Source organism: Lates calcarifer, linkage group LG3 (genome assembly GCF_001640805.2).
Source record: "Lates calcarifer isolate ASB-BC8 linkage group LG3, TLL_Latcal_v3, whole genome shotgun sequence".
NCBI classification, from domain to species: Eukaryota; Metazoa; Chordata; class Actinopteri; family Centropomidae; genus Lates; species Lates calcarifer.
This window is the reverse complement of record NC_066835.1, coordinates 16,870,479-16,895,099: the sequence shown is the minus strand read 5'-3', so window position 1 is coordinate 16,895,099 and position 24,621 is coordinate 16,870,479. Positions and strand designations below refer to the sequence as shown.

Below are 24,621 nucleotides of genomic sequence, written 5' to 3'. Positions count from 1 at the left end.
ATTACACCTTTTTGTTATTTCCCTTTGATAACAGCAGTAAACATAGAACATTTGTGGTCTTGTTTGAGAGCTAAAAAGTAGGGTTTTATTTTGAATAAATAATTTTAGACTTAACACATTTTTAAGGATATCGGATAAATCCAGTTCTTGTTTGAGAAAACAAGATGGAGTAGATCCTCCACAGAGCAAATACCCAGAGGATCACACACATTATTTTATGTTTTAGGGTGGACTTTCTCATAAATGTGACCACTCCCAACCTGTGCTTACACCCCCCTCAGTTCCATCCAATAGTATACACACATTATGTATCCATTCACTGCAGCCATTTTCTCTGCCTCTTAACCTTTTACCACCCATCCATCCTTCATTCCCCTTAACATTATGTCCATATTATGTATTCATCCAAAAAGCCCATCACCCCATTTTCTCTATCTTTTTGCTTAACCATGTGCATTCTCTCCATATTTGTCCACCTTTCCCCCTGACATTACCCATCCATTTTCTGCTGTACATCCATTATCCACCTTTTCACTGGACCAGCCCGTCTCTGGCTACCCTCTCCGTTCCTCCTTTCTGACCCCTGAACACACACTTTCCTCCTCTCTGTCTTGGTCTGTCTTCTTAACTCGGCCACTCATCACTCTTCTTTCTGCACACTGCCTCTTCACATTTTCCTTCCTCTTCATCCTTTCATCTGTTTCATTCATGCGCATTATCATTCTTCTTCCTTCTGTCAAACTGAAATCTCATCCCTCTATCCTCAAGCGACAAACTATATAATCTCATCCCCCACTGTCCGCACATTATCTGTTCATCTCTCACCTCTTACCTTCTCTCATCCTCGCTCCCTCTTTCTCCCACACTGAACGGCATTCTGCTGCAATAAAGATGCACTACAAGGCCAATAAGACAAAGACCATACAGGGTAGCCCTATTGATTTCTACATGGAGTACAGCCTATTGGTATAGCTTAGTAATTAGATGGAGGAATAATGGGCTCAATATCCTGGGAGTACTCAGCGCAGTAAAACCATAGGGTCACTATGTCTGTCCGTACATGTTTGTACACACACACATTCACTTGTGTGTACATATATATACTTAAGTGTGTGGTCATACTAGCTTTTATGGTAACTGCGTTGGAGGGGTTTAATTACAATATTGATCGCTGAGCTCAGTGACCCCCGTGTGATAACATTTCTAGCAGCCTAATGACCACATTAATTACACTATTGATTCGGTAATTACAATCATCCCTAGATTTGGCTAATCCACCGCGTGTGCACAGATGGAGAAAGAGAGAGCTTGATGAATCTAGCATTATAAGCATAAAAGAAAAAGGGAGAGTTTGCCAGATGAATAAGGTTTGATATGTATACCTTATTATCCTAGCAATTAAAGAATAATACCAGTGTAATTTTATTCTTTTCCCTTTGACATTAATGCCTGTGAAGTAACTAAACCCTAATATGTTTGCCACAGTTAGAAGCCAGTGCTGTTTCTTTGAAATAATAGACCATTCATTGTCTTAAGAATCCTTTTCAAACAGGTGAAAGAACACATGGCCACATGTTTTAAATTAGGTTAATCTGGTAATTTCCTGACATGACTAATTACCATTGTTAATGACAGCTATTTACAAATTTTCCATTAGAGCACATGATTTAGTATTTCATAGGGGCTGTGGAGGGGAAAAAGTTAAAAAAAAACAGTAAAAGTAAATTTCTCGCATGGGCCACAGAAATATTTCTTTGCATTCACTTTTGGCAGAGTGGAGCTACTGCTGACAGGACTGCTATGACAATACTATAATGACTATAAGGGAAAAAAAAACAACCTTAAAGTGATGCATAATGTTTGCCAATGTACTGTCTCTGCAAATGTATTTTTGAAAACAGTGAGAGCCCATAACTTTCTGGAGGAAAGTTGCAGCAGAACAGTTTTCAAGCTTCTGGGAAATACATTAAATGCAGACTCCTGGCAAAAGTGTTAAAAACAACATGAGAAAATGTGGACATCTTAAATGTAGTTGCAGTCAATAGACAGTTCACCATTCCAAATCTCTGGTGGTGATGTTAAACCACACATAACCACAGGATACCAATTTAACACATCTTTGAACCAACTCTTGTAAAAAGGGGGAGTCCATCATGCATATTAAACTGACAACCTGACTGTCTTCGGTATCTGTAATGTGCTAGCAGTCTATGTTAGCCAGTATTGTGCATACCCTCTATTATGTCCTCTTACAAGAGAACAATTGACTATTTTGAGTCACGGAAAGCTTCAGCTCTGCCTTAGCATCTGACTTAGGCAATTACATATATACAAACTCTTCACTCTTTACTGGCAATAGTGTAAATACATTAACAGCAAGTTTAGATTTGCTGTGATGCATTATGATAGAGTGGCAGTGGACAAGAGGATGATGGAGGATGGAGACGGAGAGTGAAAGAGAGGGGCTAGAGAGTTGAGAAGGTGAAATTTTAATATGAGACACTGATTTGAAGCTGAGAAGAGAGAAAAGGGAAACTTCAGGAGAAAGTGGGAGTGCAAGGCAGAGAAAGCATGAAAAAGTAGAGAGAGATGCGAATAAAAGGCCCAGCTGTGTCTGCATCCAGTGTGTGTGTGTGTTCTGAATGCTCGCTGAGCTTATGTAACTCTGTGCACCACGTGTGTCTGGGAGCGGGACGCAGCTGTGGTGTATGACGTGTTTGATAGCACGCACAGAGCAGCACACCTTCACTTATTCATAACACAGCACATGCACACACATACAAGGACGCATATAAAATTCATGGCCTTTAATGGACCTAAGCTCTATTTAGCGTCTGTGTGCAAGGACCTGCAGGAGAAGGCACAGGTCAGCCAGGACACTGACTTAGTGATGAGGTACAGTCCTCTAGCCTGATATTTTATACAGCCCTCAAAAAACTGGACTGTATATACAGTAGCTATATTTTTTTAATCTTTTTTGTCACATGTGGTAGTTCATTTTAAAAAAACTCTGGCTTTTAAATTACATGCAAAGCAGAGAGTCCCACAGCAGATTTTGACATACACAGTCTCATAGTAGGCAGCTCAGACTCATATGGCATATCACAACCCTCATATCAAATCAGATTCATGTTCCAGGACAGTTAAAAGCCTTCTCCATGGCAACCCACCTTTATTTACTGATGGTAAGTGGAGGTTTTGTTCCTCAGAGCACTGTTGACATCAGTACATAATGGACAAACTTGTAATCTGCACCTGTACTGCACGCACACATCCGGCGTAAAAGCAATGTCACTGTAAAATGAAAAAAGTTTGTACGTTTTTTAGTCAGTGAAAAACATAGATGCACACAGTAAATATTTAAACATTTATTCAGTCTCAGTGTTTTTGCTGTTCCTCTGCATCATCTTTAATCCCTCCTCTATCTCAATCCAGTAAATGCATTTTGTGCCACCACTGACTAAACCATGATAATGCCACATATACTAGTAAATCACGCTACCAACTGCACATTTTCAATTACCCTTGCCATTAGGGTCAAGTGGTTCTCATCAAAACCATTGTTTCTTAACACCAAATCCTGGATAAAACAGGATTATCATGGCATGATGTGCAAACCAAGCCCATGTAATCACACTGTAATACCTGACGCACTTCATCCAGTCCACCAGTCGTGTGAAAAATATCATGATGTTCAGGATGTCGTGATGTTTGAGCAATCTTTGGAAGCAATTCAGGTGACTATGTTGCACTCAAACATGTTGTTTGTACAAGCCCTTTTACCGGCAATGCCCAGCTTTATATTCATGGTTACAAAGATTACAGCAAGTGGACACTACCAGGTGGTCTGTCAGTGTAAGAGTTGGGGGTATTATTATTATAAATGCATGTTATTATTTTGAGATAATTCTTAACGATTCAACGAGCTGTACAATCCTTTGTCAAGTAAAATAGCTGGATAACAATTGCTGAGGCAAAGGATGTGTTTAAGTACTAACGTTTGCAAAGCAGGGAATTGATATTCTCAAGTTCCCATTCTGTATCTGTGTGTGTCTTGTATTTTGTTTGTTTTCATAAAAGACTCATAAATTATTTAAGACTTAAACAATAAACTGAAATACAATTTCCCTCTTCTTGTCTTTCTCAGGGCCCCCCTCTCCTCCTAGAGATTTGGTCTACACCCTGAAGCAGTCCACGCTTATCCTGGAGTGGGCAGCACCGTCCGACACAGGCGGCAGGGTGGATCTGACCTACAGCATCGGTTGCCGGCGGTGTGTCGGGAGGCAGTGCGAGCCGTGCGGGGCGAGCGTCGGCTTTGTGCCTCAGCAGGTCGGCCTGACAGAAAGAACCGTGACCGTGGTCAACCTTCCTCCCAACACCAACTACACGTTTACTGTAGAAGCCTTAAACGGGGTGTCAGAGCTGTTGCCCAACAAGAGGTTCTACACACAGGTCAACGTGTCAACAAGCCTTCCTGGTGAGTCACAGTTTGATCTATAAACATAGCTTCACACTCACGTACACACACAAAGGTATGTGCAAGGACAAAGCATTTCACATTGTAAATTACAGTCCAGGAAAGAAGTAATTGAAAAAGAATGAGGTCACACTAGCAAATGTGCTCAACTGGGACAAGCCAACACACTCACCATTGTCTCTGAAATGCTGAAATCCCCCAAAAATTCTTTTAAATCAACTTGCAGTGCATGGCCTTCTCTATTTGAGCATCTTGCTGATTTGACTGAATTTGCAGTTTCTTTTCCAAAAAAGTTAAGGTGGAGTTTGCAGTAAGCTATTTTGCTATAGATTGTGGTAATGTTTGTGTTGTGGGGAAAATATTTTCTCCATAACTGGGCCTGGTTGACTCTTCCAGCATTTCATCTTTTGTGATCAGTTTCCCATAGCCATCTTAAAAATAGTATCATTTATTAATATAAATATGCAGTCTTTGCCATGGTGCTATGGTTTGCTCATTTGACTTCTATTTGCTGAAGATCTCTAAGGTTTTGTTTTCGTAAGTGCACATAAATAATTTCTTATGAAATTAGCAGAGGTAGTTGTCAGTTCAGCAGGGGTGAGCTGCTTCTACCCACACACACACACACACACACACACACCACACACACACACACACACACACACTCTCTCTCTCTCTCTCTCTCTCTCTCTCTCTCTCTCTATCTCTCTCTCTCTCTCTCTCTCTCTCTCTCTCTCTCTCTCTCTCTCTCTCTCTTGCAGGCACTGTGTACATCTCCCTGTACATAAATAGATGTATGTACACTCACCTTGTGACCTTTGAATATGCTTGGGATTTATGCAAATTTTTAAGATGCATACAGCAACATACAGCACAGCACACATGGCATTCAAAACCAAATGTGCATTCTGTAGAGTGATTTTTATTTATGTGTATGCTAAGCAGCACAAACTCTCATCATACACACACCTTCCCCATACTGAGTGTGCCCGTCACTGCCGACAGAGCAAAAAGTCTAGCCGGTGGAGGTGATCTCATTTTCATCAGCAGAAGTCCTCAGCAGGCCATTAGCCAGGGGCTTGAAAAAGCACTTTGCCAAGTAGCCCTGTCAACCAGCGCTGCAACAGCACTATTTGGGGGAGCTCAAGTGTGAAAAGACCAAACACACCCACACACACACACACACACAAAGGATACAACACACACATTCTGGCTCAAATGCAGACAAACACTCTCTTATACTGCAAATGCACACATACATTTACCTGCCATACTCACTGTACGTGTTTTTGAAAAAGCTTGTTTGCTCCACTTGTTTGCAAATTCCTCATTTGAAAATGCTGAAAGAAATATGAGTCTGAAGACTGAAGGCTTAATGAAGCAAATGAAGTATGAGGGGAGAGAAACTGAAAGGTGCTGCTCACGGCAGCAAGTGATGGAGAAACGGCGAAGAAAGTGAGAGTGTGTTTTCGCCACTAACTGGAAATTAGCTTAGAGAAATGTGCTGCATAATGAATGGAGAACTGTTAGTCATGTTAGCGCTGAGATGGCAGCAGCACTCAACACAGGTCTCTGGTTAGTTTCAAGTGAGTTAAGGGTAGGTATAACAGTTTATAATCGCAAAGGAACTAACTTCATTATAAACTTGTGATGAAAGATGAAAGATGTAGCATATTTGCATTTGAATGAAGAATATGCTTGGTGTTTTTCAGCTGGTACGTTGAAAGTGGGGTTCATGACTGAGATGTGCATCTGCGTGTAAGTGTTTAAGTAGATTGATGCTAAATATTTATAATGAATGTGAGTGTGTCTCGGTGGCCTACATCCTCTTGCTGACCAACTGTAAATGTTATGTAAGTGTAACATCTGGTCATCTGGACTACATAGTGTGAGTGAGTGACTGAAGGACAGTATTCAATAGTGACATGTAGGTCTAAAGTTAAAACCACTGCCTCAAGTTTGCAACTGCAGTATTTTATAAGTAAATTTTTTTGCAGCTTCTCTTTTTATTTTATCCTTTAGTAACCCCTTTCAGCATGCTTGCATTCCACTAATGGCATTTTAAAACTTGGGGCAGTATTTGACCACTGGGAGTCAGAGAGACAAAACAATTAGTGTTTAACTAGAAACAGCTACTTCTGGTTTTATAAGGGGATTGGTGAGAGGTAAAAGACACTAGAAGCCAAACTGTCATCACGAGTGATCTTTTCACAGTGATTCCATATTATTTTGAATGTTTTGAAGCTTAAGTCACTGGTGTGGTGCCAATAGTATGTGTTGCATTGTCTCAACCCAAACTGTTTTATCTGCCATCAGCTGAAATCTGTGATAGAATGGCTGACGGTGACTTGGCTAACAAGCCACATCTTCAGCTCCCTAAAGGGATTTAGCTGACCAAAAAAACCCCAAGCTCCAAGGTTAGGGACACTAGCCTATACCAGAAAAGGACAAACCTGTGGTGATTATTTTTTCAGTCCCCACAGTTCTTTCAACCTTTCTCCCTTTTATCTCCCCTTCCCTGTCTGTCTGTCATGTCAGCAGTTGCCATGGTGTTGATTTGTGGTTATTATGGGGTATTAGGGTGTGAGTTGTCCTGCTAACCGTGTCATCCAGGAGGATTGGACAAGGGGTTAGGAGAGTGTGTTTCCAGGGGTTTCAGAAGACTTTCAGTGTCAGGGAGGATTTAGAATGACATTTGGTGTCAGGTGTTTAATGCTGCACGTGTGTGTGTGTGTGTGTGAGAGAGAGAGAAAGAGAGACAGAGAGAGATGGTATTTGATTTTGAAATGTGCTTTAGAATTACTTTCTCTTTGTCTCATGTCCACTTTTGTTCAAAGACCTATAGTCACTGCACATGACTAGCAGAGCGTGGTTCATATTAACAGCTACAAAAGATCACATAAACCAGGTCACCTCACCTGGACAGCTCTCCCTCAAGCTAGTGTTTCCTGGGGTTCACATGATGTAAATTTCATCATAGGTTATACACGAGGCTCTGTGCGGACATCTTACCCTCCAGATTGTTGTGTCTGCAGAGACTTGTTTGTACCTTTTCATGCAGCCATCTTGGCCTTAGGGTCAGATGAGGTGGGGCTGTGTAAATGTCTGTGTGCAGGTACATTTGTTAGAGGGCTGTAATGGGATCAGGACCTTGTTCAGTGGAGATGTATAGCATTTGCCTGTGGAAATAGTGACCATCATTGACATAAAATGAGATTAAAACTTGAGATAGATTAAACTCATTAAAACTCAAAATAGATGACATTTTGTAGATGAAATAATATGAAACAATTCTCATCATCAGGTTTGACCAAGCATATAAACACACTGTCGTCAAGTAAACTTTATTATCCCTGAAAATAAGGTACAAAGTTTCAGTTTAGTCTCACTCTCGTACAACCTCTTCAGTAAAAAGGTAAACAAAATAGCATCCCTAAATCATATCTGATCCAGGAACATTAACACTACTGCTACTCTGAAGTCTGTGTTAGCATGCGTTATCTAATCTAACCAAAACTTTCAGAAAAACAAAGACGAAAAAAGCAACATTTTTGTCAGTTTTTAGCTCCTACTGCCAGAAACTAAACCCATAAGGGCTCCATGTGTCTTATTTTCTCAGCAGGATAAAGCGGACAGATTTTATAGCAATATTGTTGTGGGTGAAACTGATCAGAGCTTCTGTGCACTGTGAAGTGTGCTAGCTCATCTGCAGGAGCAGGCTGTAATGGTCAGAAATCCTGTGCAGCCAGGTCAGCTGCAGGATCGAAAAACATTCCTGCACAGACCTCAGCCTTGTATCCGGACATATGTGGGTGCCTCCACACCAAGACTTTACACCATCAAAACCCACTGACCTTTATAAATACTGCAGCAGGGATTTGGAACAAAGCTAACACACACCAGCACGCACACACTCTCACCCTCTTTCTCTCTTGCCACCTCATCATCTCTTTATTACTTTCTCCTTTTTTTTCACCTCTTCCCTGCCTCTGTATCCCAAGCTCTTCTTTTTTTACCCTCTATTTCCTTCCTCATTTCCCCCACCATATCCTTTCCTGCTCTCCCTATCACCTCACTATTCTTAGATGGTAATTTCTCTCCCTCCTCCTCCTGGCTCCCCATCCACAACCACTCGTTCCACTATCTTCTCTTTCTCTCACCACCTGTCTTGACATAAGCATTGCTACCTACTTCCTTCACCTCTCCGCTTCTTTCTATCCTCTCTACGACTCTCTCCACATCGTCTCTCACTGTACCGTCTTTCTTTGTCCAGGCACGGTAAGCTTGTTAACAGCAGGTGGTATAGTTTAGCTGGCAGCTGAGGGCCAAGAAAGCCTGAGGATTTAAGGGCACAGTCTGAGTTTGGGGGAGAGAAGGTGCTCGCGGGTGCTGTTTTATGTCCAGAAACCACAACCACACACACTGGGGGTCAATTAACATCTAGAAATGTGTTAAGATTTTCTGTCTTAGTAGAGCGAAAGCATCTGAAACAGCATGTTAAATCTAGTGACGTTAAAACCTTCCATTAAAACTGAATACAAATTGAGTTCTGTAAAAGTATCTCTTCGTACGGGATGCACATGCACAGCGGAGGAGTGGATTTCTCCCAGACAGATGGGGTTTTATCAGGACTCTCCAGGCCACCAAGGGGAAGGAGGGAGGTTTGCATGGTGTGTCAAGGATGGATGGATGGATAAAAGGGAAGAGGGAGTGGGGGATAGAAACATGGCTAGAATTGCGTGAGGAGATGGGGCATGGGATGGGTAAATGGGGGATCAATTTTGCCCAAGGCTCATAGGGCCCCTTATCCAGCTGTGGATTAGGGACGCATATGTGTGTGTGTGTGTGTGAGAGAGAGAGAGAAAGAGAGTGACAGAGAGAGTCTGCTCTGGATGCTTCAGGCCATGTGAGTATATGACAGCACTTTCATGTGTGTCCTTTACCTTGCTCACACGCCATTCACTCTGTGCATTGCTTCATGCTTGATTTGTGTATGCGCAAGAAAAGATGTGATAATGACATTTTGCCTCAGCATTGTTCTATATATATGTGCATTTTTTTGTGAGGGTGTGTTTGTGTGTGATAGAAGCACACTTGGGTTGAATGTCTTGGCCCCCAGTGGTCCATCCAAAGCCCTTTAGCTGAGGCAGGGAAGAAGAGAGGGATGCAGGAAGGCTGTGGAGATGGGGTGGAGGTGCGGGTCAGGCAGGAGGAAGGATTGGCATTTCAATATCCTGAGAGGATTACTGGCCGGGCTTTAGATGGCTGGTCCCTGCGGAGTTACATGGGCCTGAGAGATGGGGGAATAAAGGGAGGAGAGGAGAGAGGGATGAATAGAGAAGTGGAGCGATGGGGAGAGGTGAGCGGAGTAGCATTGTGAGCAGAATGCCTTGTGGGTGCAGAGGAATGGAGGCATAGGGGTGAAGAGCAAAAGCAAAAAGTGCATGGATTTTCCTCAAAAATGATGTGCATACAGTAGAAACTTTTTTGTGTGAACTATGTGGAGCTACCTGGTGCTTTAAACAAATCAAGTATGTGAGAAAACTGAATAAGTAGTATACTGTATTTACAAGTTCTTATGTGTGAATAAAGTCAGGAGATGAGAGGAGGATGTAAAGGTATGAAGGTAACAGAGAGGGAACTGAAATATAAAGAGAGAAAAAAGCAAAAGAAAAACTGTGACACTCCAGAGGATATATACTGTGAAAATACAGAAGAACAGAGGTGTAAAGTTGAAGGAATCAGAACTTTGAGGGAATGTGATGCAATCCTGGTAAGCCAAGTAGGGTCAAAAAAAAAATGAGCAGAGAAGCTCAGACGTTAGAGCAGACTGGCCATTCCTCAGCTCCTGCCATTAACACTGGTCCTGGTGTGTCTAGAGAAAAACTGCCAAATCCAGTAATAGGGCATAGTTCTACCATAAAGTTGGTGGACTTTGAAAATGAATAGAAATAGAGGAAATATCCTGGCTTTTACTTTTCAGTGTGGGTCAACCTCAAGAATTTCTGGACCCTACATTTCCTATAATGCACCCGCCCCTGCCTCCTCGAGGACTATGTCTGTCAAGTTCAGTCCAGTTTGTAATGCAGGCTTTCAATAATACATTTTGAGTCTCAAAACCCAATGATGACATCAAGGGTTATATATAATCATTACATATCTTCTCATTCTCTCTGCCCTCTCAACCATTTTCTTTCAGGTGTTGCTAAAGGATAAGCAGTTTTCCTCATGACAAGTAAACTGATCATCATGTGTAAAAACTGGTGGAGTGGCCCTTCAATGTAATGCAATGCAAATGTGAAAATTGGATATTTGAATGATGGAAGAAAGATAAGCAGAAAGGCCAAACAGAGAGATGATGGTGGACTTGTCTCTGACTCTGATTGACTTCTGAGTACAAGTTTCACTTTGACTGTTTGAATGTCTGAGCCTGAATTAATTTGGAATCACACCTTCTCTGCATTGTGACACAGAAAAACTGTCAGGTAGTGTTTTTTTTTTCTTTCCTTCACTGAATGAGTGCTTCTCAACTGTCAAAGTACTAAACTGCTACTTTGTCTTTTAGTTTCCAATAGCCTTTTTTTTTCATTCTTCCACACCTCTTAACCTTCTCTCCCCTCATCCCCACCTCCAGCCCTCTGCATTGGAGGCATTTGGATCCTTTTTTGCCTCCTTAATTAGAAGTGATGGGAAGGTGAGGCTTCAGCAGGCACAAAATGAATAGAGTCATCAAGCTACTTTTCAGGACTATAGCCCAGCCACTTAAGACGCTTTGTCACCCTGTGATGGAAATTTTAATTGCCTACCTCTTGGCTTATAATTGGAGTCTATGAAGAGGCACTCTCGGGTCTTTAGTACGTGTGCTCTGTATGTGGATTTACAGGCTGTTTCTTGTTGTTCGGGGAATTGTAGCGTTCACTTCGGAACAAAAACAAAGCTTGGAGGTGGTTGATGGCACACATAATGTTATCCTCATAATCATAGTATTATACAGGGCTTGAGGGCTCTCTTTGATGCACATCTTTTGCCAAAACCCTCTAAGGAGGGGAGAGAAACAGGTGAGAACACAAACGCTTATCATCGCAAAGAGAGTAGAAAGAAAAGTTCAAACTTAAAAATCATTTTTATCTCTCATTTCCTCTGCATAATACCTACTGAGGTCTTTATCTCGCCTCTGTTGAGAAAGCTTGGCTGTGTTTGTATGTGCGTGCCATCTTTTTTTGTGTGTGTGTGTGGGGTTTGTTGCTGGAGGGGAGGGGAGGTTGGCGGCATCCTGCTGTGCGAGAGAGAGAGAGAAAGTTGTGTAGAGATGCAACTGTCTTTCTGAATGACAGTGCACTGCTCACTGATACAGCAGTGGGTGGGTGACAGACAGTTCAGCTCATCAGGCCAGCATTGCATGCACACACACACAGGCATATATACACCTTTTTTTCATTCAGTGCGCCTCTTTTATGTAATTGTCTTGAAAACAATGTATACAGTATAGTTTTGTATATATTTACACTTTCTTCAACATCTTAGTCATCATCTAAGAAAAAAACATCAGTGACACTGTCTCACTATACACAGCAGATTCTTTTATTCTGTCTTATATCACCCTCCTCTCTCAACACGTTTGACTGCACTTGAACTATATGTCAGTAGATATATAGGTGTGTGTCTGTGTGTGTGCATGCGTTTCCTCTCTTTCGAAGTCTGTAGGGGCAGATAGAGCTTTCTCCACCTTCTCAGCCAACCTCCTGCAGCAGGCTTGGGTCAGCCTCTCTGTGTCTGTGTTTTTGCATGTGTGTGTGTGTGTGGCCTGTGTTTTTATTTGTTGGAGGCTCCAGGCAGAGGCTGTCTGGCTTAACGGACGTGTTGTGATCAGACCATGCCTCTGCCTTTAGGCTAAAGCACACTGGGCCCCAAAGAGTGCTCAGAATCAGTCAGTGTGCAGCTGTCAAGAGCAGTTTAAGCAAGTCGGGCTCCAGTCGCTCTTCCCTGGTGGGAGCGTGGGATGCCAGTTTTGACAGATTTGTAAGCTCAGTAAAGGTTGGGCCAGGAGGTTATACGGGGTTTTTGACATACAGCAAGTCCTCTTTTTTCTTTTTCTTGAAATCAGCCTTTAATCAGTTCAGACAAGGATCACCAATGTCAGTTTATTTTAAGTGCTTGATTGCATGTATTTCTACATTGTTTGGTGCAAAAATGCTTCACCATTTTATTTCAAGCTTATATTCAGCCATATTATTTTGATCAGACCCTTTTGAATAGACAGCAAGATTCTCTTTGTCCCTCTTGCTTGTTCACTCGCTGTTCTGGCCTTTCTCTCGCCCGCCCACCCACTGACTGACACATTTAATCAGGCCCATCACTTGAGACTTTCTTCTCTGTTACACACACAGACACCAGTATCTCTGACACAAACACACACACACTCAGACAGACAGACACATGCACACACCTAGGTGGATCAACTCCCTGAAACATATAATTTTGTGGTTTAGATGGAAATGTGCCCTATCCAGGTGTCTTCCCTGCACCATTCTTCCCCCTCACAGACAAAAATATCCAAATTTATGTGTGTGTGTGTGTGTGTGCGTGTGTGTTACACCTAGACAAGACTCATTCCCTCTAACCACCTCCCCTCCCCTTTTCCTCCTGTACTGATTTGAATGACAATAACCACAGATAAAACCTGTCACTGACAGCATCTGCTCACCTCACCTCAGAGGCTGGATAATATCATTTTTCCTTCCCATTCTCTCACACAGTAGCTCTTCCTTATGCTCCTACTAATTGTGTGTATGTATATGTATATGTGTATTTAGGATGAGGCATCCAGGTGGTGGTATGCTGATAGGGCAGATTAAGCAGTGAATGGTGAGCAGGGGCAGGTTGCTAGATAGTGCTCCACTCTGATAGCCACAGATTAAAACAGCAAGACCCACTGCAAGATAGTGAGATATGGGCGGGATATAGCTGCATACAACATCACTAGATTAGAATGCAATCACATGAATGCACATGTGAATAATGAAATAAAGATGTGATTTCAAGCAGAATAGTTTGGAATTTTCTGAATACTTGCTCAAAGTTGAAGTTGAAATGGTTAAAGGTTTTTATACATGCCAGCTCACTTAAGCAGCCACAGATCTCACAGTGATTTAGTGTCAGTACAGAAAAGTGGAAAACATGCTTTTGTACACAAATAGTATAAAAACTGAATGAATGCCAAGCAATAATAGGTTGTCTTTGTTTTGTGTCCACACTATTATGTTGTGTCATGCCATTAAATCTGTTTAGATTTCTTCAAATCTGAAGCAAAGCTGTTTTCAATTGTTAGCGTTTTAATTGCAACAGCTAGACTTTATTGTGCAATGTCCCGTCTTTTTACTTAGATCAAAGAGCTGCTGAACACCCGTTCTGTGTGCTTTTAATTTCGACAGTGCAAGGAATGAGTTACTTTAAGGTTAAAGTCTGAGAGGACACTTCAGTATTTCTTCACACAAATGATACTTAAAAGTGTGCACTGTTGCAGTCTGAGTTCTGATAGAAGAAGTCTCTGTCAGCACAATATTCCAATAGTTAACATCTGCCAAGGAACTACAGCAAATGCAGTGGTACTTCATTTTCTGATAAGATTTTTGCATTGATCAAAAGTTTAGCAAGTAGACACAGGTAACTGTAAAGTGAAAATACAGAGAAACTAGTCTGTGCAACTACTTGCCCATTTCAAACTTAAATGACTGTAATAAAGACATGCACATCTAAATGCACTCAACTGAGGTTCTGGAACCATTGACAGAAATGCTTGTTGCAGTAGGTGTCTAAAAAGCCCCAGGGATAGCCAAACCAGAAGAAACTAAATGTTCCCACTCCTCTGCTGTCAGTCACATAAATCGCTGCACCATCCATTTGACCCCAGGTGGAAGCCAGGGGTGTTGTGCCCAGAGGGAATGGCACACTCGCTTCCTGTTAACCCTTTGAATTTGAGCAGGCCTGACAGATACAGCTCTCTCAATCAACCCTGCCTACATCTTATAGCTACATGCACTCTATTACCATCTGTCTTTTCATTCTGAACACACATGCAGTCACTCACGCTCTTTAATATGCATAGGCGGACAGGAGTGCATAAAGCTGCACACGTGGCAGAGATGGTAAGAGGCAGAACAATGAAACCCCCCTTCTGACAAGATGGATGTCATCACAGCAGAGGCACAAACAGGCCTGTGGGGAACGGCGGATTCCCCCGAGAGGGAGAGATGGAGACAGAGCCGTGTTGGGGAAGTGGAGAGATAAGGAGATTGAGAGATGGTGAGCGGTTTTCCAGAAAGAGAGGGAGAGAGAGAGAGGACCCATGGAAGTGAGGAAGAGGAGGAGGAAAAAAAAGTCAGAATGACTGTGGGATGTTCAGCCATGCTTGTGCTGTCGCCCCCGGGGAGAGCAGCTCTGCCTGTCTCCTTTGATAACGAAACAGAGATGCCAGTTGCACCTCAGCTGCCTCTGTACACATGGATGCAAGAGCCTACAGCAGCAGCTGCCATTTTGTGCCAAAGTCTATTCATAGATCTACCTGCCACAGAGACCTGAGCAAAGAGCCGCCACGTAACCCCCAATGTCTGCAGAGAGACAGGCTCAGGTATCGAGAGCTGATTTGGAACTTAAAAGAACCTGGGGATTTCTTAAGAAACATGCTTTTCAATTCAGACTTTTCATTTCTGAAAGTAAGTAAGGTTCACCTGTGCTTCTGAATACAACAGTGGTTATGCATGCACCAGTGCACGAGTACAGTTTTTACAATATGGCGGACTGTGGCTAGGTCTTCAAGGCCTTACATGATGAAGCACTTACTGTAGTGTGGTGTAAGAATTGTTTTGACATTCCCAGGTGTAGTCATGATTTAAAAGAATCGGGTAACTGTGCCCCCAATGTAAATGATACTAGTGCATGTTTATCTTTTATCCAAAAAGACTCTTCTCACAAGTTATGGCAGCTTAAATCTGCTAAAAATAAAAGTAGTTTTTACTTTCTGCATATTTAGATTTTTTGGCAAATGTAGAAATGTACAGTTCACATTCAACAGAAACTGGAACTGAGAAGCAGAGTAAAAATCAGAATCTATAAAACCAGCCCGAGCCTCACAGTACTCACAGTCTATGGAAGTTTAATCACTCAGAGGAACAGCTGTGTGCTGCCTGTTTGCCAGTTTGTGCCAAACTCTGTCTGTTATACTTCCTGATGCCACTTCCTCACTTTTCACTCTCATCACAGTGTCCCTTTGAAGTTTATAGACCATTATCTGTATCAGTGATTGGTATGTGTACTGCAAAGCTTTCATACTGCATCTTATCAGAAGCTGTATGTCTTCATGACGAGTGCCTATCTGTGTGTCTGCCATGCGATTTCTGGTGTATGATGAGGCTTTGAAAACATTTTGCTGTGTGCTTCCACCTCAGAGCTGGAGAGGCTTATTGCCCCACAAGGCCATCACCTCTTCTATATTACTTGCGAAAATCATTCTGCAATTGTTGGGTGTTTTTGTGCGGCCGTGTGTACATGTGCAAGCGCAAAAGCTATTTCAGATCACTGTCAGCATTTATTTCTTCCTCTCAAGTACAGAGCCAAGCCCAACACTATCCACCATTTGCTGCCATGCACTGGTGTGTGCCATGTGTGTTGAAGTGGTGGGTGTATCTGCACTTATGCCTGCTTGCATGAAAAGCTGAACATGTGTGTATGTCTTAGAAACTATTATATCCACTTAACAACCGTTGCTCCATAGTTGTGTCCAAATCCTCCAAAGATGAACAAATATTATTGAAATTTGGAATGTTAGAAAGTAAATGAAATATTAAAAAATGTATTCCTTAAGACCCCTTGTTCCTAGAAGACATTTTCTAAATGATTCAGGTAGATAATGAAATAGAGGCAGCTGCAGCAAACATCAGTGAATTCAAATTCATTGCATATTTCTTTTTATAATTTCTAAATAAATGTTTTAAAAGCTACAAAGAAAAGTATCTGAGTTCTTCAGGTGTTAGAAAAGGTCACTTCTACTTAAATTTGAAGATACACAAATATGTTGTTGGTGTTCAATGTCTCAAGGGTTTAGAAAAAGCTCAGAGACTGCTTGTTTGATCTGCCATGTAAGTTAGGGCCCACGTTTTTGCAGCTGCAGAGACACCGCTTAAACCAATGTATTCCTTTTGTATTAGAGCCTTGAAGTGATTGTACGTGTCTATTGGTAGAGAAGCCGTGCACACCTGTTTTTCATGTGTCAGCTTGAGCTGTGATGTGATCTGGAGTTTGGAGGCAGGCGCCAGGATTATGCATAATTCAGCACACAAGGAGGGAAAGAATAGCAAACAATAGCCTGCAGTTGTAGATGGGGGGAGCAGGTTGACACTGTGTTTTGTTGGTTTAGTATGTTAGACTGAGCTTCTCTTTGTGTTTGGGTGGCAGGGGCTTTGAGAAAGAAGGGTGTGTCTGCTCGAACTTCCTTTCACTTTTAACTGTCATCTTACCCCATATAGCTCTTTTCCATTTTCTCTTTCTCGATTTCTTTTATGTTTGTCCTCAACCACCTGCCAGTCTCACCTGTGCACTTCATACTTTTTCTTTTTACTTTGTTCTAACTTTTCATATACTGTGGGCATAATTCCTTTATTTTCTAATGAGCTAGACTGCAGTCTATTTCCTCTCCACTATATAATAAATGCCTGTACAGATTCATTAATCATTAAGAATAATTTCTCTACTTGTTTGTTTACATTCCACTATACTGTTCATTAGCATCTCTCGTTCTTCAATGCCTTTCTTCTCTACAGCTACTCTCCCCTACTGTGTATGCATCTGTACATTATGTTACATTCACATTATGGCAGAATATTCATCAGAATGAGTTGATGCCTCAAAGCAACGTGTTCATATTTTTAAAATGCCACTAATTGGCATGATTGAAGTTTTCCAAACACTCTGAATGTCCATGATAAGGTTTTTTTTTTTAAAGTGTTTGACATTCAGTAGACATATCCAGACATTATGGTGACACAACAAACAAACCAGTTATCTCTTGAGGTTGTATTTTGTTCATTACTGCAGTTTGTCAGAATCTCATTTCCTACTATTTTAGCTGTTATTTCTACTTTTCCATTGCTGATTATGAAATTATTTATTTTTTAAAACGTGCATAAATCTTGTGAAAGCACACTACCTTGACTACCTTGCATCTAGTCAAGGTAGTGTGTCTATATATAAAGCTAATTACATCACAGTCACTTATGGGATTTGATCAATCATATGTTCCTTTTCTTATTTTAGTGTCATAATCAGTTTAAAGATGAGCCCAGATTGAAACACAATGACAACTAAGTGAAAAAGTGTTAAATTAAACAGAATTTTTAAACTCTATTTTTAAATTAAAAATAGTTCGATTTCACGTTATTATTTTACATTCCTCATCCTACTGTAGAGAATTTGAGAGGTAATTTCTCTCTCTCTCTCTCTCTCTCTCTTGCACACACACACACACACACACACACACACACACACACCTGACCTTAATTATTATAACTGAATGCCTAACCTTAATCTTAAAACTAAGTCTTAAGCTTAGACTGCCATTTATACGTGTGGGGTCCAGCATTTCACTCCCCACAAATCTGCCAGACCCTACAGGTATAGTTGGCTTCCAGTTTTTGGACGCCAGGAATAAAGTAAAACAAGCTCACACACCTAAACAATGCGAGTAAGTCATACAGTTTGACTTTACTCTCTCCTCCACTCAGCCTGATTGGGCAGACATAAAATGCATAGATAGATTCAGCACTCACACACAAGCACAGACATACACATGCACACACACAGGGCTACATACCCAGATTTCCTCTATGATACAAAAAGTCACAGAAGTCACCATGAATAATGGATAATACCTGTGTTTTCAGAGACATCAAAAAACAGACAGATGGAGATGGACAGTGAGAGAGAGATGCAGACAGTGTGTGTCGAGTGTGTCTTTGATCCGCTGCCTAAAATGACTGTATTATCGTGCTGTTTGAGAGGAGTACTGAAGGAGCTGCACGGGCGCTTTGTGTGTGTGTGTGTGTGTGTGTGTGCACATACGGAGTATTTTGTGCATTCACATCATTTTTGTGGTGTGTGAGTGACAGGCAGAACATAATCATTAGTGTTGCTGTTTCCATCGAGGAATGAGATGAATTGATGGTTAAAGGTCAGGAGGGAGATGAGCAGGAAGTGGGGAGAGCAAGAAGGAGGTGCAGTCAGCTGATGGGGTGATTGAGGGAAGAGTAAGAGCGGGTAGAATAAAACCAGATGAGAAGCAGGAATAGAATAGAGACAGAGAGAAACAGCAGAAAATAAGGAAAAGGGACTTTTGTGCCATAAGAAATAGGAAATCCTGAGGATCATATCTCTGTGAAAGGAGGGTATTGAAATAACAGCAATAATTATTATCAAGTACAAAGAAATGACAGAGAACCCCCTCTACGCCCCTGTGCCACTAAACCAAACCTTAATGGTCTTAATGGCTCCGCACCTCCCAAATGTAAAGGCCTTTTGACTAAACTAACTGCACCCCTTTATTTTTCTTAGTATTTCTGAGTGACAGCCCATTTTGCTACTTCATTAAACATGGCATAATTAGCACTTAAGCAAGAGTGGGTGGTGCTCACTGATTATCATATGTGCTGCCTGTCACTTGTTGACAGAGAAACAAAAGAACTGGTCTTTCTTCTGTAATGAAATTGTTTGCTTAGTGAGTGCCATTTCGCTGCGTCTAAATTTAGAAAGCTTTGTACCGATAATTCATCATTTGTTTTGTGCTCCGTTGTGATCAGTGAGAGATGAAATATCTGTCAGGATAAGTTTCACTGCAGCTTTCCTGGACTGAGTCAGAAAAAGTTCTGAAGTCAGTTTAATTGAGAGACTCGGAGAGGAAACAGGGAGTTCAGATTAAGAACGTCTCCATCCATTAGTCTTGTGTCGATACAGACTTGTCAGTCAATCCATATCTGTATCGATCTATTGTCAGTCCCAATGTTACCGACCCAGGCTCTGCTTAATGCCACACAGACACACACATACACACATACACACTTACACACTTACACACTCAGACAAAGAAGTATAGGCAGAGTCTGTCCATCCACGGGGAATCTGAGTACGATGAAGCTGTCTTCTCAGACACGTTTCGGCTTCAATAATTAATCCATTACCTCTATCCTATCTACTTCTGTCCTCTTTCTTTGTTACTCAGCTCTCCTCATATCTGTGTTGGACTTTCCCATCTGTTCTTTTATGCACACGATCCACATTTCATATGCTTTACATCTGAGATTACAGTTTGGGTATACCGTATATGCTTATATATCATTGCCTCTTCTCTCTTACTGTACTGTATTCTCCTCTTGACCTTTGCCTGCACTGTCAAACTTTGTGTAAAAACTGGAAATGCGGGAAAGTTAAGACTGTTTCTAATGTCCTTGAGAAAAGTCCTGCAGCTATTATATTTATATTGAATGAGATTGAAATCCCCAAGCTCATCTGTTTACCTCCCCTCTCTCTTCTTCTTCTTCTCTTTCTCCATAGTTCCATCCCTGATCAGTGAGCTGCGAGCGGAGAAGATCGAGCAGAAGAGCATAACTTTGGTGTGGAGGGCGCCCTCCTACCCAAACAGCAGCCGCACTGAATATGAGGTCAAATACTACGAGAAGGTAAATCCACTGTTACATTATCTGACTGCACTGTCATCACCTGTCAAGACTTATAACTATATACAGTAGCCCATTTTTCAACTAGTAATAACTAGTAGCAACTAGTAATTTTGTATTCATGTTTGTTCTTGATATAAATTTGCAGCTAGGGGAATGTGTTAAGTTTTTTTCTATATGTGTCACCCTTGTAGAACCCAAGTGATACGCTGGCATGACTAATATTATTCACCACTGTTGTAACACAATTATATTGGTGTATTATGCATATATTTGGATCAATAAGTAACAATAACTTGCAGAGATGTAAATGCCAACTGCATCACTGTCAGACAGCTTTATCTTTCAGAGACTTTCCAAGTTCATTTTTCAAGTGTAAAATGTTCAGGGCCTTGTTTCACAAATCATCCTAAACTTAAGTTGATCGTGAAATTCATCTTACAAACCTTAAGTTTAAGAGGTGCCTCCCAAAAGCGTTGTTTCCTGATGGTAAATCATCAGGTTCCATATGTTCTCTTTTAATTTATAGTGTGTACACTGGTCCAATAAAGAAAAGATGACAGAGTGACATTCAGAATAAATGACCTGGCTATTGATGAAACTCATAAAAGCTGCAACTGTTTCATTTTAGGTTAATGTGAGCCTGTGCATCCAGCAGCAGCTAAATTGATCGAAGTTTACTTTCTTAAACATACTTCCACTCAGGAACATTAATTATAAAGGGCAGTGTGCTGAAAGCTTTAGACTGTTTACTGCACATTAAGCTTCATTTTCATAACAATTCCGAGCATAAAACTCAATAGTGTCCTTCATTAGACCCTCCCTGCCTCCTCCTGCTTTAATGTAGGCTTTCTATCAAAAGCAGAGTCACTATAAAGAAGAAGTCATTATACAACTGCTTTTACAGGCTGAGTAGTTTGCCTCATGACAAGTAAACTGGACTTCATGTGTAAAATTTATGGAGTGTCCGTTTAAACAACAACATAAACAAAAAAATTTTGCTCAAAGTAAGAGTTACCATCCAACATATAATTATTAGATTTTTTGAAACTCTCAAATGTCACTATCAGTGTCAGCCCAAAAATCCAATATAATTCAGGTTCTAGTTGGTCTCCATGGTGACGGTGTAGACACTAAAATCATCTTCATTTTTTCTTTTGCTAACATAAGTAATATTCTAATAGTTATGTGACTTTGGAGAAAGTCAGCAGTGGGGTTTTTACATTAGATTGAATCATTGTCTTGAACTGCTAACTACTTAGATCTTTTTCAAAATCATCATGTATTTATTTGTGCATTTCAAGGCCCTTTGATGTGTAAACATGACTCCATATTACTGCCACATTTTCTTTAGCTTTTATGGATAACCAGTGTAATTTCATCAGCCTTATCACATTCATTTAACATAGCACTTAGTCAGATTGCAGCCGCCCCATCAAGAGTCATAGTCTTCACAGTAAATCTGTCATGCACGTAAACCACAGCTGTCACACTCACGCCTCCATTTTCGTACACTGCATTTTCTGGCAATGCCAGGTCTTTGTATTTGGCAGTGTCACATTCTCACCCTTTTTCACACCTCCTTCTCTTCTTTATGCTTCACCATATTTAACAAAGCCCCGCTCCTTACTGCTCTACTCCCACATCTTTAGGGAAAAAAAGGAAAGATTTAGAGGAGGGATGGACAAGGAAAGACTTGAGAGAGGAGAAAAGATAACAGGAGATGTAGCACATTCTGAAAGAGAGAGAGATGCCGGTTTGATAACTGAGGGAGAGAAAAGGTTAGAGAGGGTATTAGGGACAGATGAGGGAGAAGATGACTTGGCGATAAGATGCTTGTAAGAGCACAGTAATAGAAAGAAATGAATGAAGTTGCTTTGTGAGACAAGGTGCAGAATAAAAGCAGGAGGGGAGCAGATGAATGGAGAGAGTGTAAGGCATAGATGGAGAATAACTGAGAGTGAGATGGGCAAGTTGTTGAAAGGCCATGAAATGAAAAGGCAATACAACTACACTTTCACAAAGAGCCTATTAAAGTATAAAGTATGGCTTTGCTTAGTCAGTGTATAGCCTTTTTCCTCCTTCAATTTTTTGCCAAGTTGCAGCTTTACAATTTGGGCCCACATACTGCACCGCCTATTGATATTTTAGAATCACTTATTAAACATTCGATAACACTTCTTGATTATAACAAAAAACAACATTGTTGATGATAATAATGACTAACAATGGTAATGACTGATGATTAATTCACAGTTTATTCATAACTTGACATTAGAACATCATCACTGTTTTACTCCCACCAGTCTTTTCTGAGAACTCATGTTTCCTCCTCTGTTCATCTCTCCCATCCGTTACATATTAGCTCATTCCACAGGAGCCAGTCATTATACAGTAGCTTACCATTTTCTGTCTCAGTTAATCTATCTTTATTTGTGTGACTTTCTTCTTGCTTTATTCCCTACTCATGCAATTCTTTTCTTGTATGTACATAAACCAAAAAAAAAAAGAGTCTACAGTCATGCTAGCATCTCTGTGAGGCTGAACTTCTGCACAGTGGCTCTTATAGTTCCATACTAACATCAGCATGCTGACAATTTCAGTGCTAATTTATCCTGAGGGGGACATGAATGTCTGTACCAGATCCTATGGCAATCCATTTTATAGTCATCAAAACATTTCAGCTGTACCACAGACCTCATGGTGGCGCTAGGGGAGTCAAGGGATCACCACATTCATTAGGATTCACCCTCCGGGCACCATGGAATTCTGTACCAAAATTCATGCAATCCATTCAATAGTTGTTTAGATATTTCAGTCTGCTGGACCGTCAGTCTGACCTCGCACCTGTGCATGGCTAAAAATCAATAAAGACCACACATACAGATCCAGATTCTTGTAACCACATGCAAGTAGTTTGCGAGTGCAAACATGGACACACTCAAAATCATGCTTGACCGCATTTACTCACTTTACCACGATTACCTCTTTCTACCCCCAGTCAGAAACGCTGCAATACAAGTTCAGCCTTAATTGGAGTGGTCTGGTTGACATGCAGAGGCAAGTCATGCAAAGATTTAATAAGGACTATTTGTTGAAGTAAGGCAGAGATGGGAAATAGATTGCACCGAGCAGGAAAAAGCAAACAGACAACAAGTGGAGTAATTATGGTAATGTGTGTCACCTACTCATTGCCCCCATTGTGCCCACTTGTGCAGGGTATCTCATTGTCACAGAGCAGAATAGATGAGCACCATCTTTGATTTATTTTCTGAAGACCTCTCTAATGAATAGAGTTGTGCTTTTATCACTGTCTGGATTTTTCATTATTTATTTCCAAAGCACAGAGTGATACTAATTTATTGAAAGCAGGTGAAAGAAGTCTACTTGGCCTCAGAACTTTGTCTGACTCTTTGAAACTTTGCTTGACTCTTTGAAACACAGTTTTTCTCAATAAATGAAACATTACCAAAGCCCTTGATTTGATTGCAAAACAGTCTTGCACGTCCCTCAGCCTTACAAACTGTGCCTTGGAAATTAACAAGGCCTCTCACAAATGGATTCCACCTACTCGTCTCACTCCTCCTCCCGTTTCTCTCTTTCTTTGTTTTGTCTGTCTCTCGCTTCACTTTCCGTCTCCACAGGAACAAAAGGATCAGAGTTATTCTACTGTGAAGACTGCTGCCACGCGGATCAGTGTCAACAACCTCAAACCTGGCACCACATATGTGTTCCTCATCCGCCCTTTCTCCACACCGGCCTCCTCCTCGTCCCTGTCCTCCTCCCCGCTCTCGTCCTCTTCCTCTTCATCCTCTGCCTCAGCTTCCTCCTCTTCTACTTCCTCCTCTTCTTCTTCGTCGTCCTCCTCTTCGTCCTCCCCCTCCTCCTCCTCCTCCTCTTCTCCACCGCCCATCGACTACGGAGCGTACAGCGCTCCCCTGGAGCTGCAGACACTTGGCGAGTGTAAGTAGCCATTTTGCTCCCCCACCCCCCCTTTTCGTCCTCCCTTATTCTATTCTTTCTCTTCACTCCCTCCTCTCAGCACTGCCAGGCAGATCGGGATAGGGGGTTTGTGTAGGCACCTGGCCAGCCCACACAATGAGACATGCTGCTAGTGTGAGAGAGATAGGGAGAGACAGAAAGGGGGATTTGACTGTGTGAGATAATGTGTGAAGATACAAGATTTTACCACTAAGCTATGAAACCGTTCTTCTTTGTTCACGTTGATATTACGTCCGTTGGTGCCACCTCAGGGTCTAGTTGGGACTTGTGTCTTGTGTACTTGACATAAATTCTCTGTTTAGAACCTTTTATTTATGAAGGAATGGATTTGTTGAGCATTCGTAGTCTTAAATGCGCTGAGCTACTTCATCATTTACACAGTTTAACTCACCTGAGAGCTGCCCTGCACTACCACCATCTTGT

At 41.4% G+C, this 24,621-nt stretch overlaps 1 protein-coding gene across 1 annotated transcript in view; it reads left to right on the top strand.

The window, feature by feature from the left end:
• LOC108903134 (ephrin type-A receptor 7-like) overlaps positions 1-24,621 on the top strand; it is a 138,440-nt gene that overhangs the window by 87,585 nt on the left and 26,234 nt on the right. Inside the window, 3 exon segments of the mRNA XM_051068015.1 lie at positions 4,148-4,477; positions 20,075-20,199; positions 23,841-24,159. Of these exon segments, the coding sequence (XP_050923972.1) occupies positions 4,148-4,477; positions 20,075-20,199; positions 23,841-24,159 (774 nt within the window).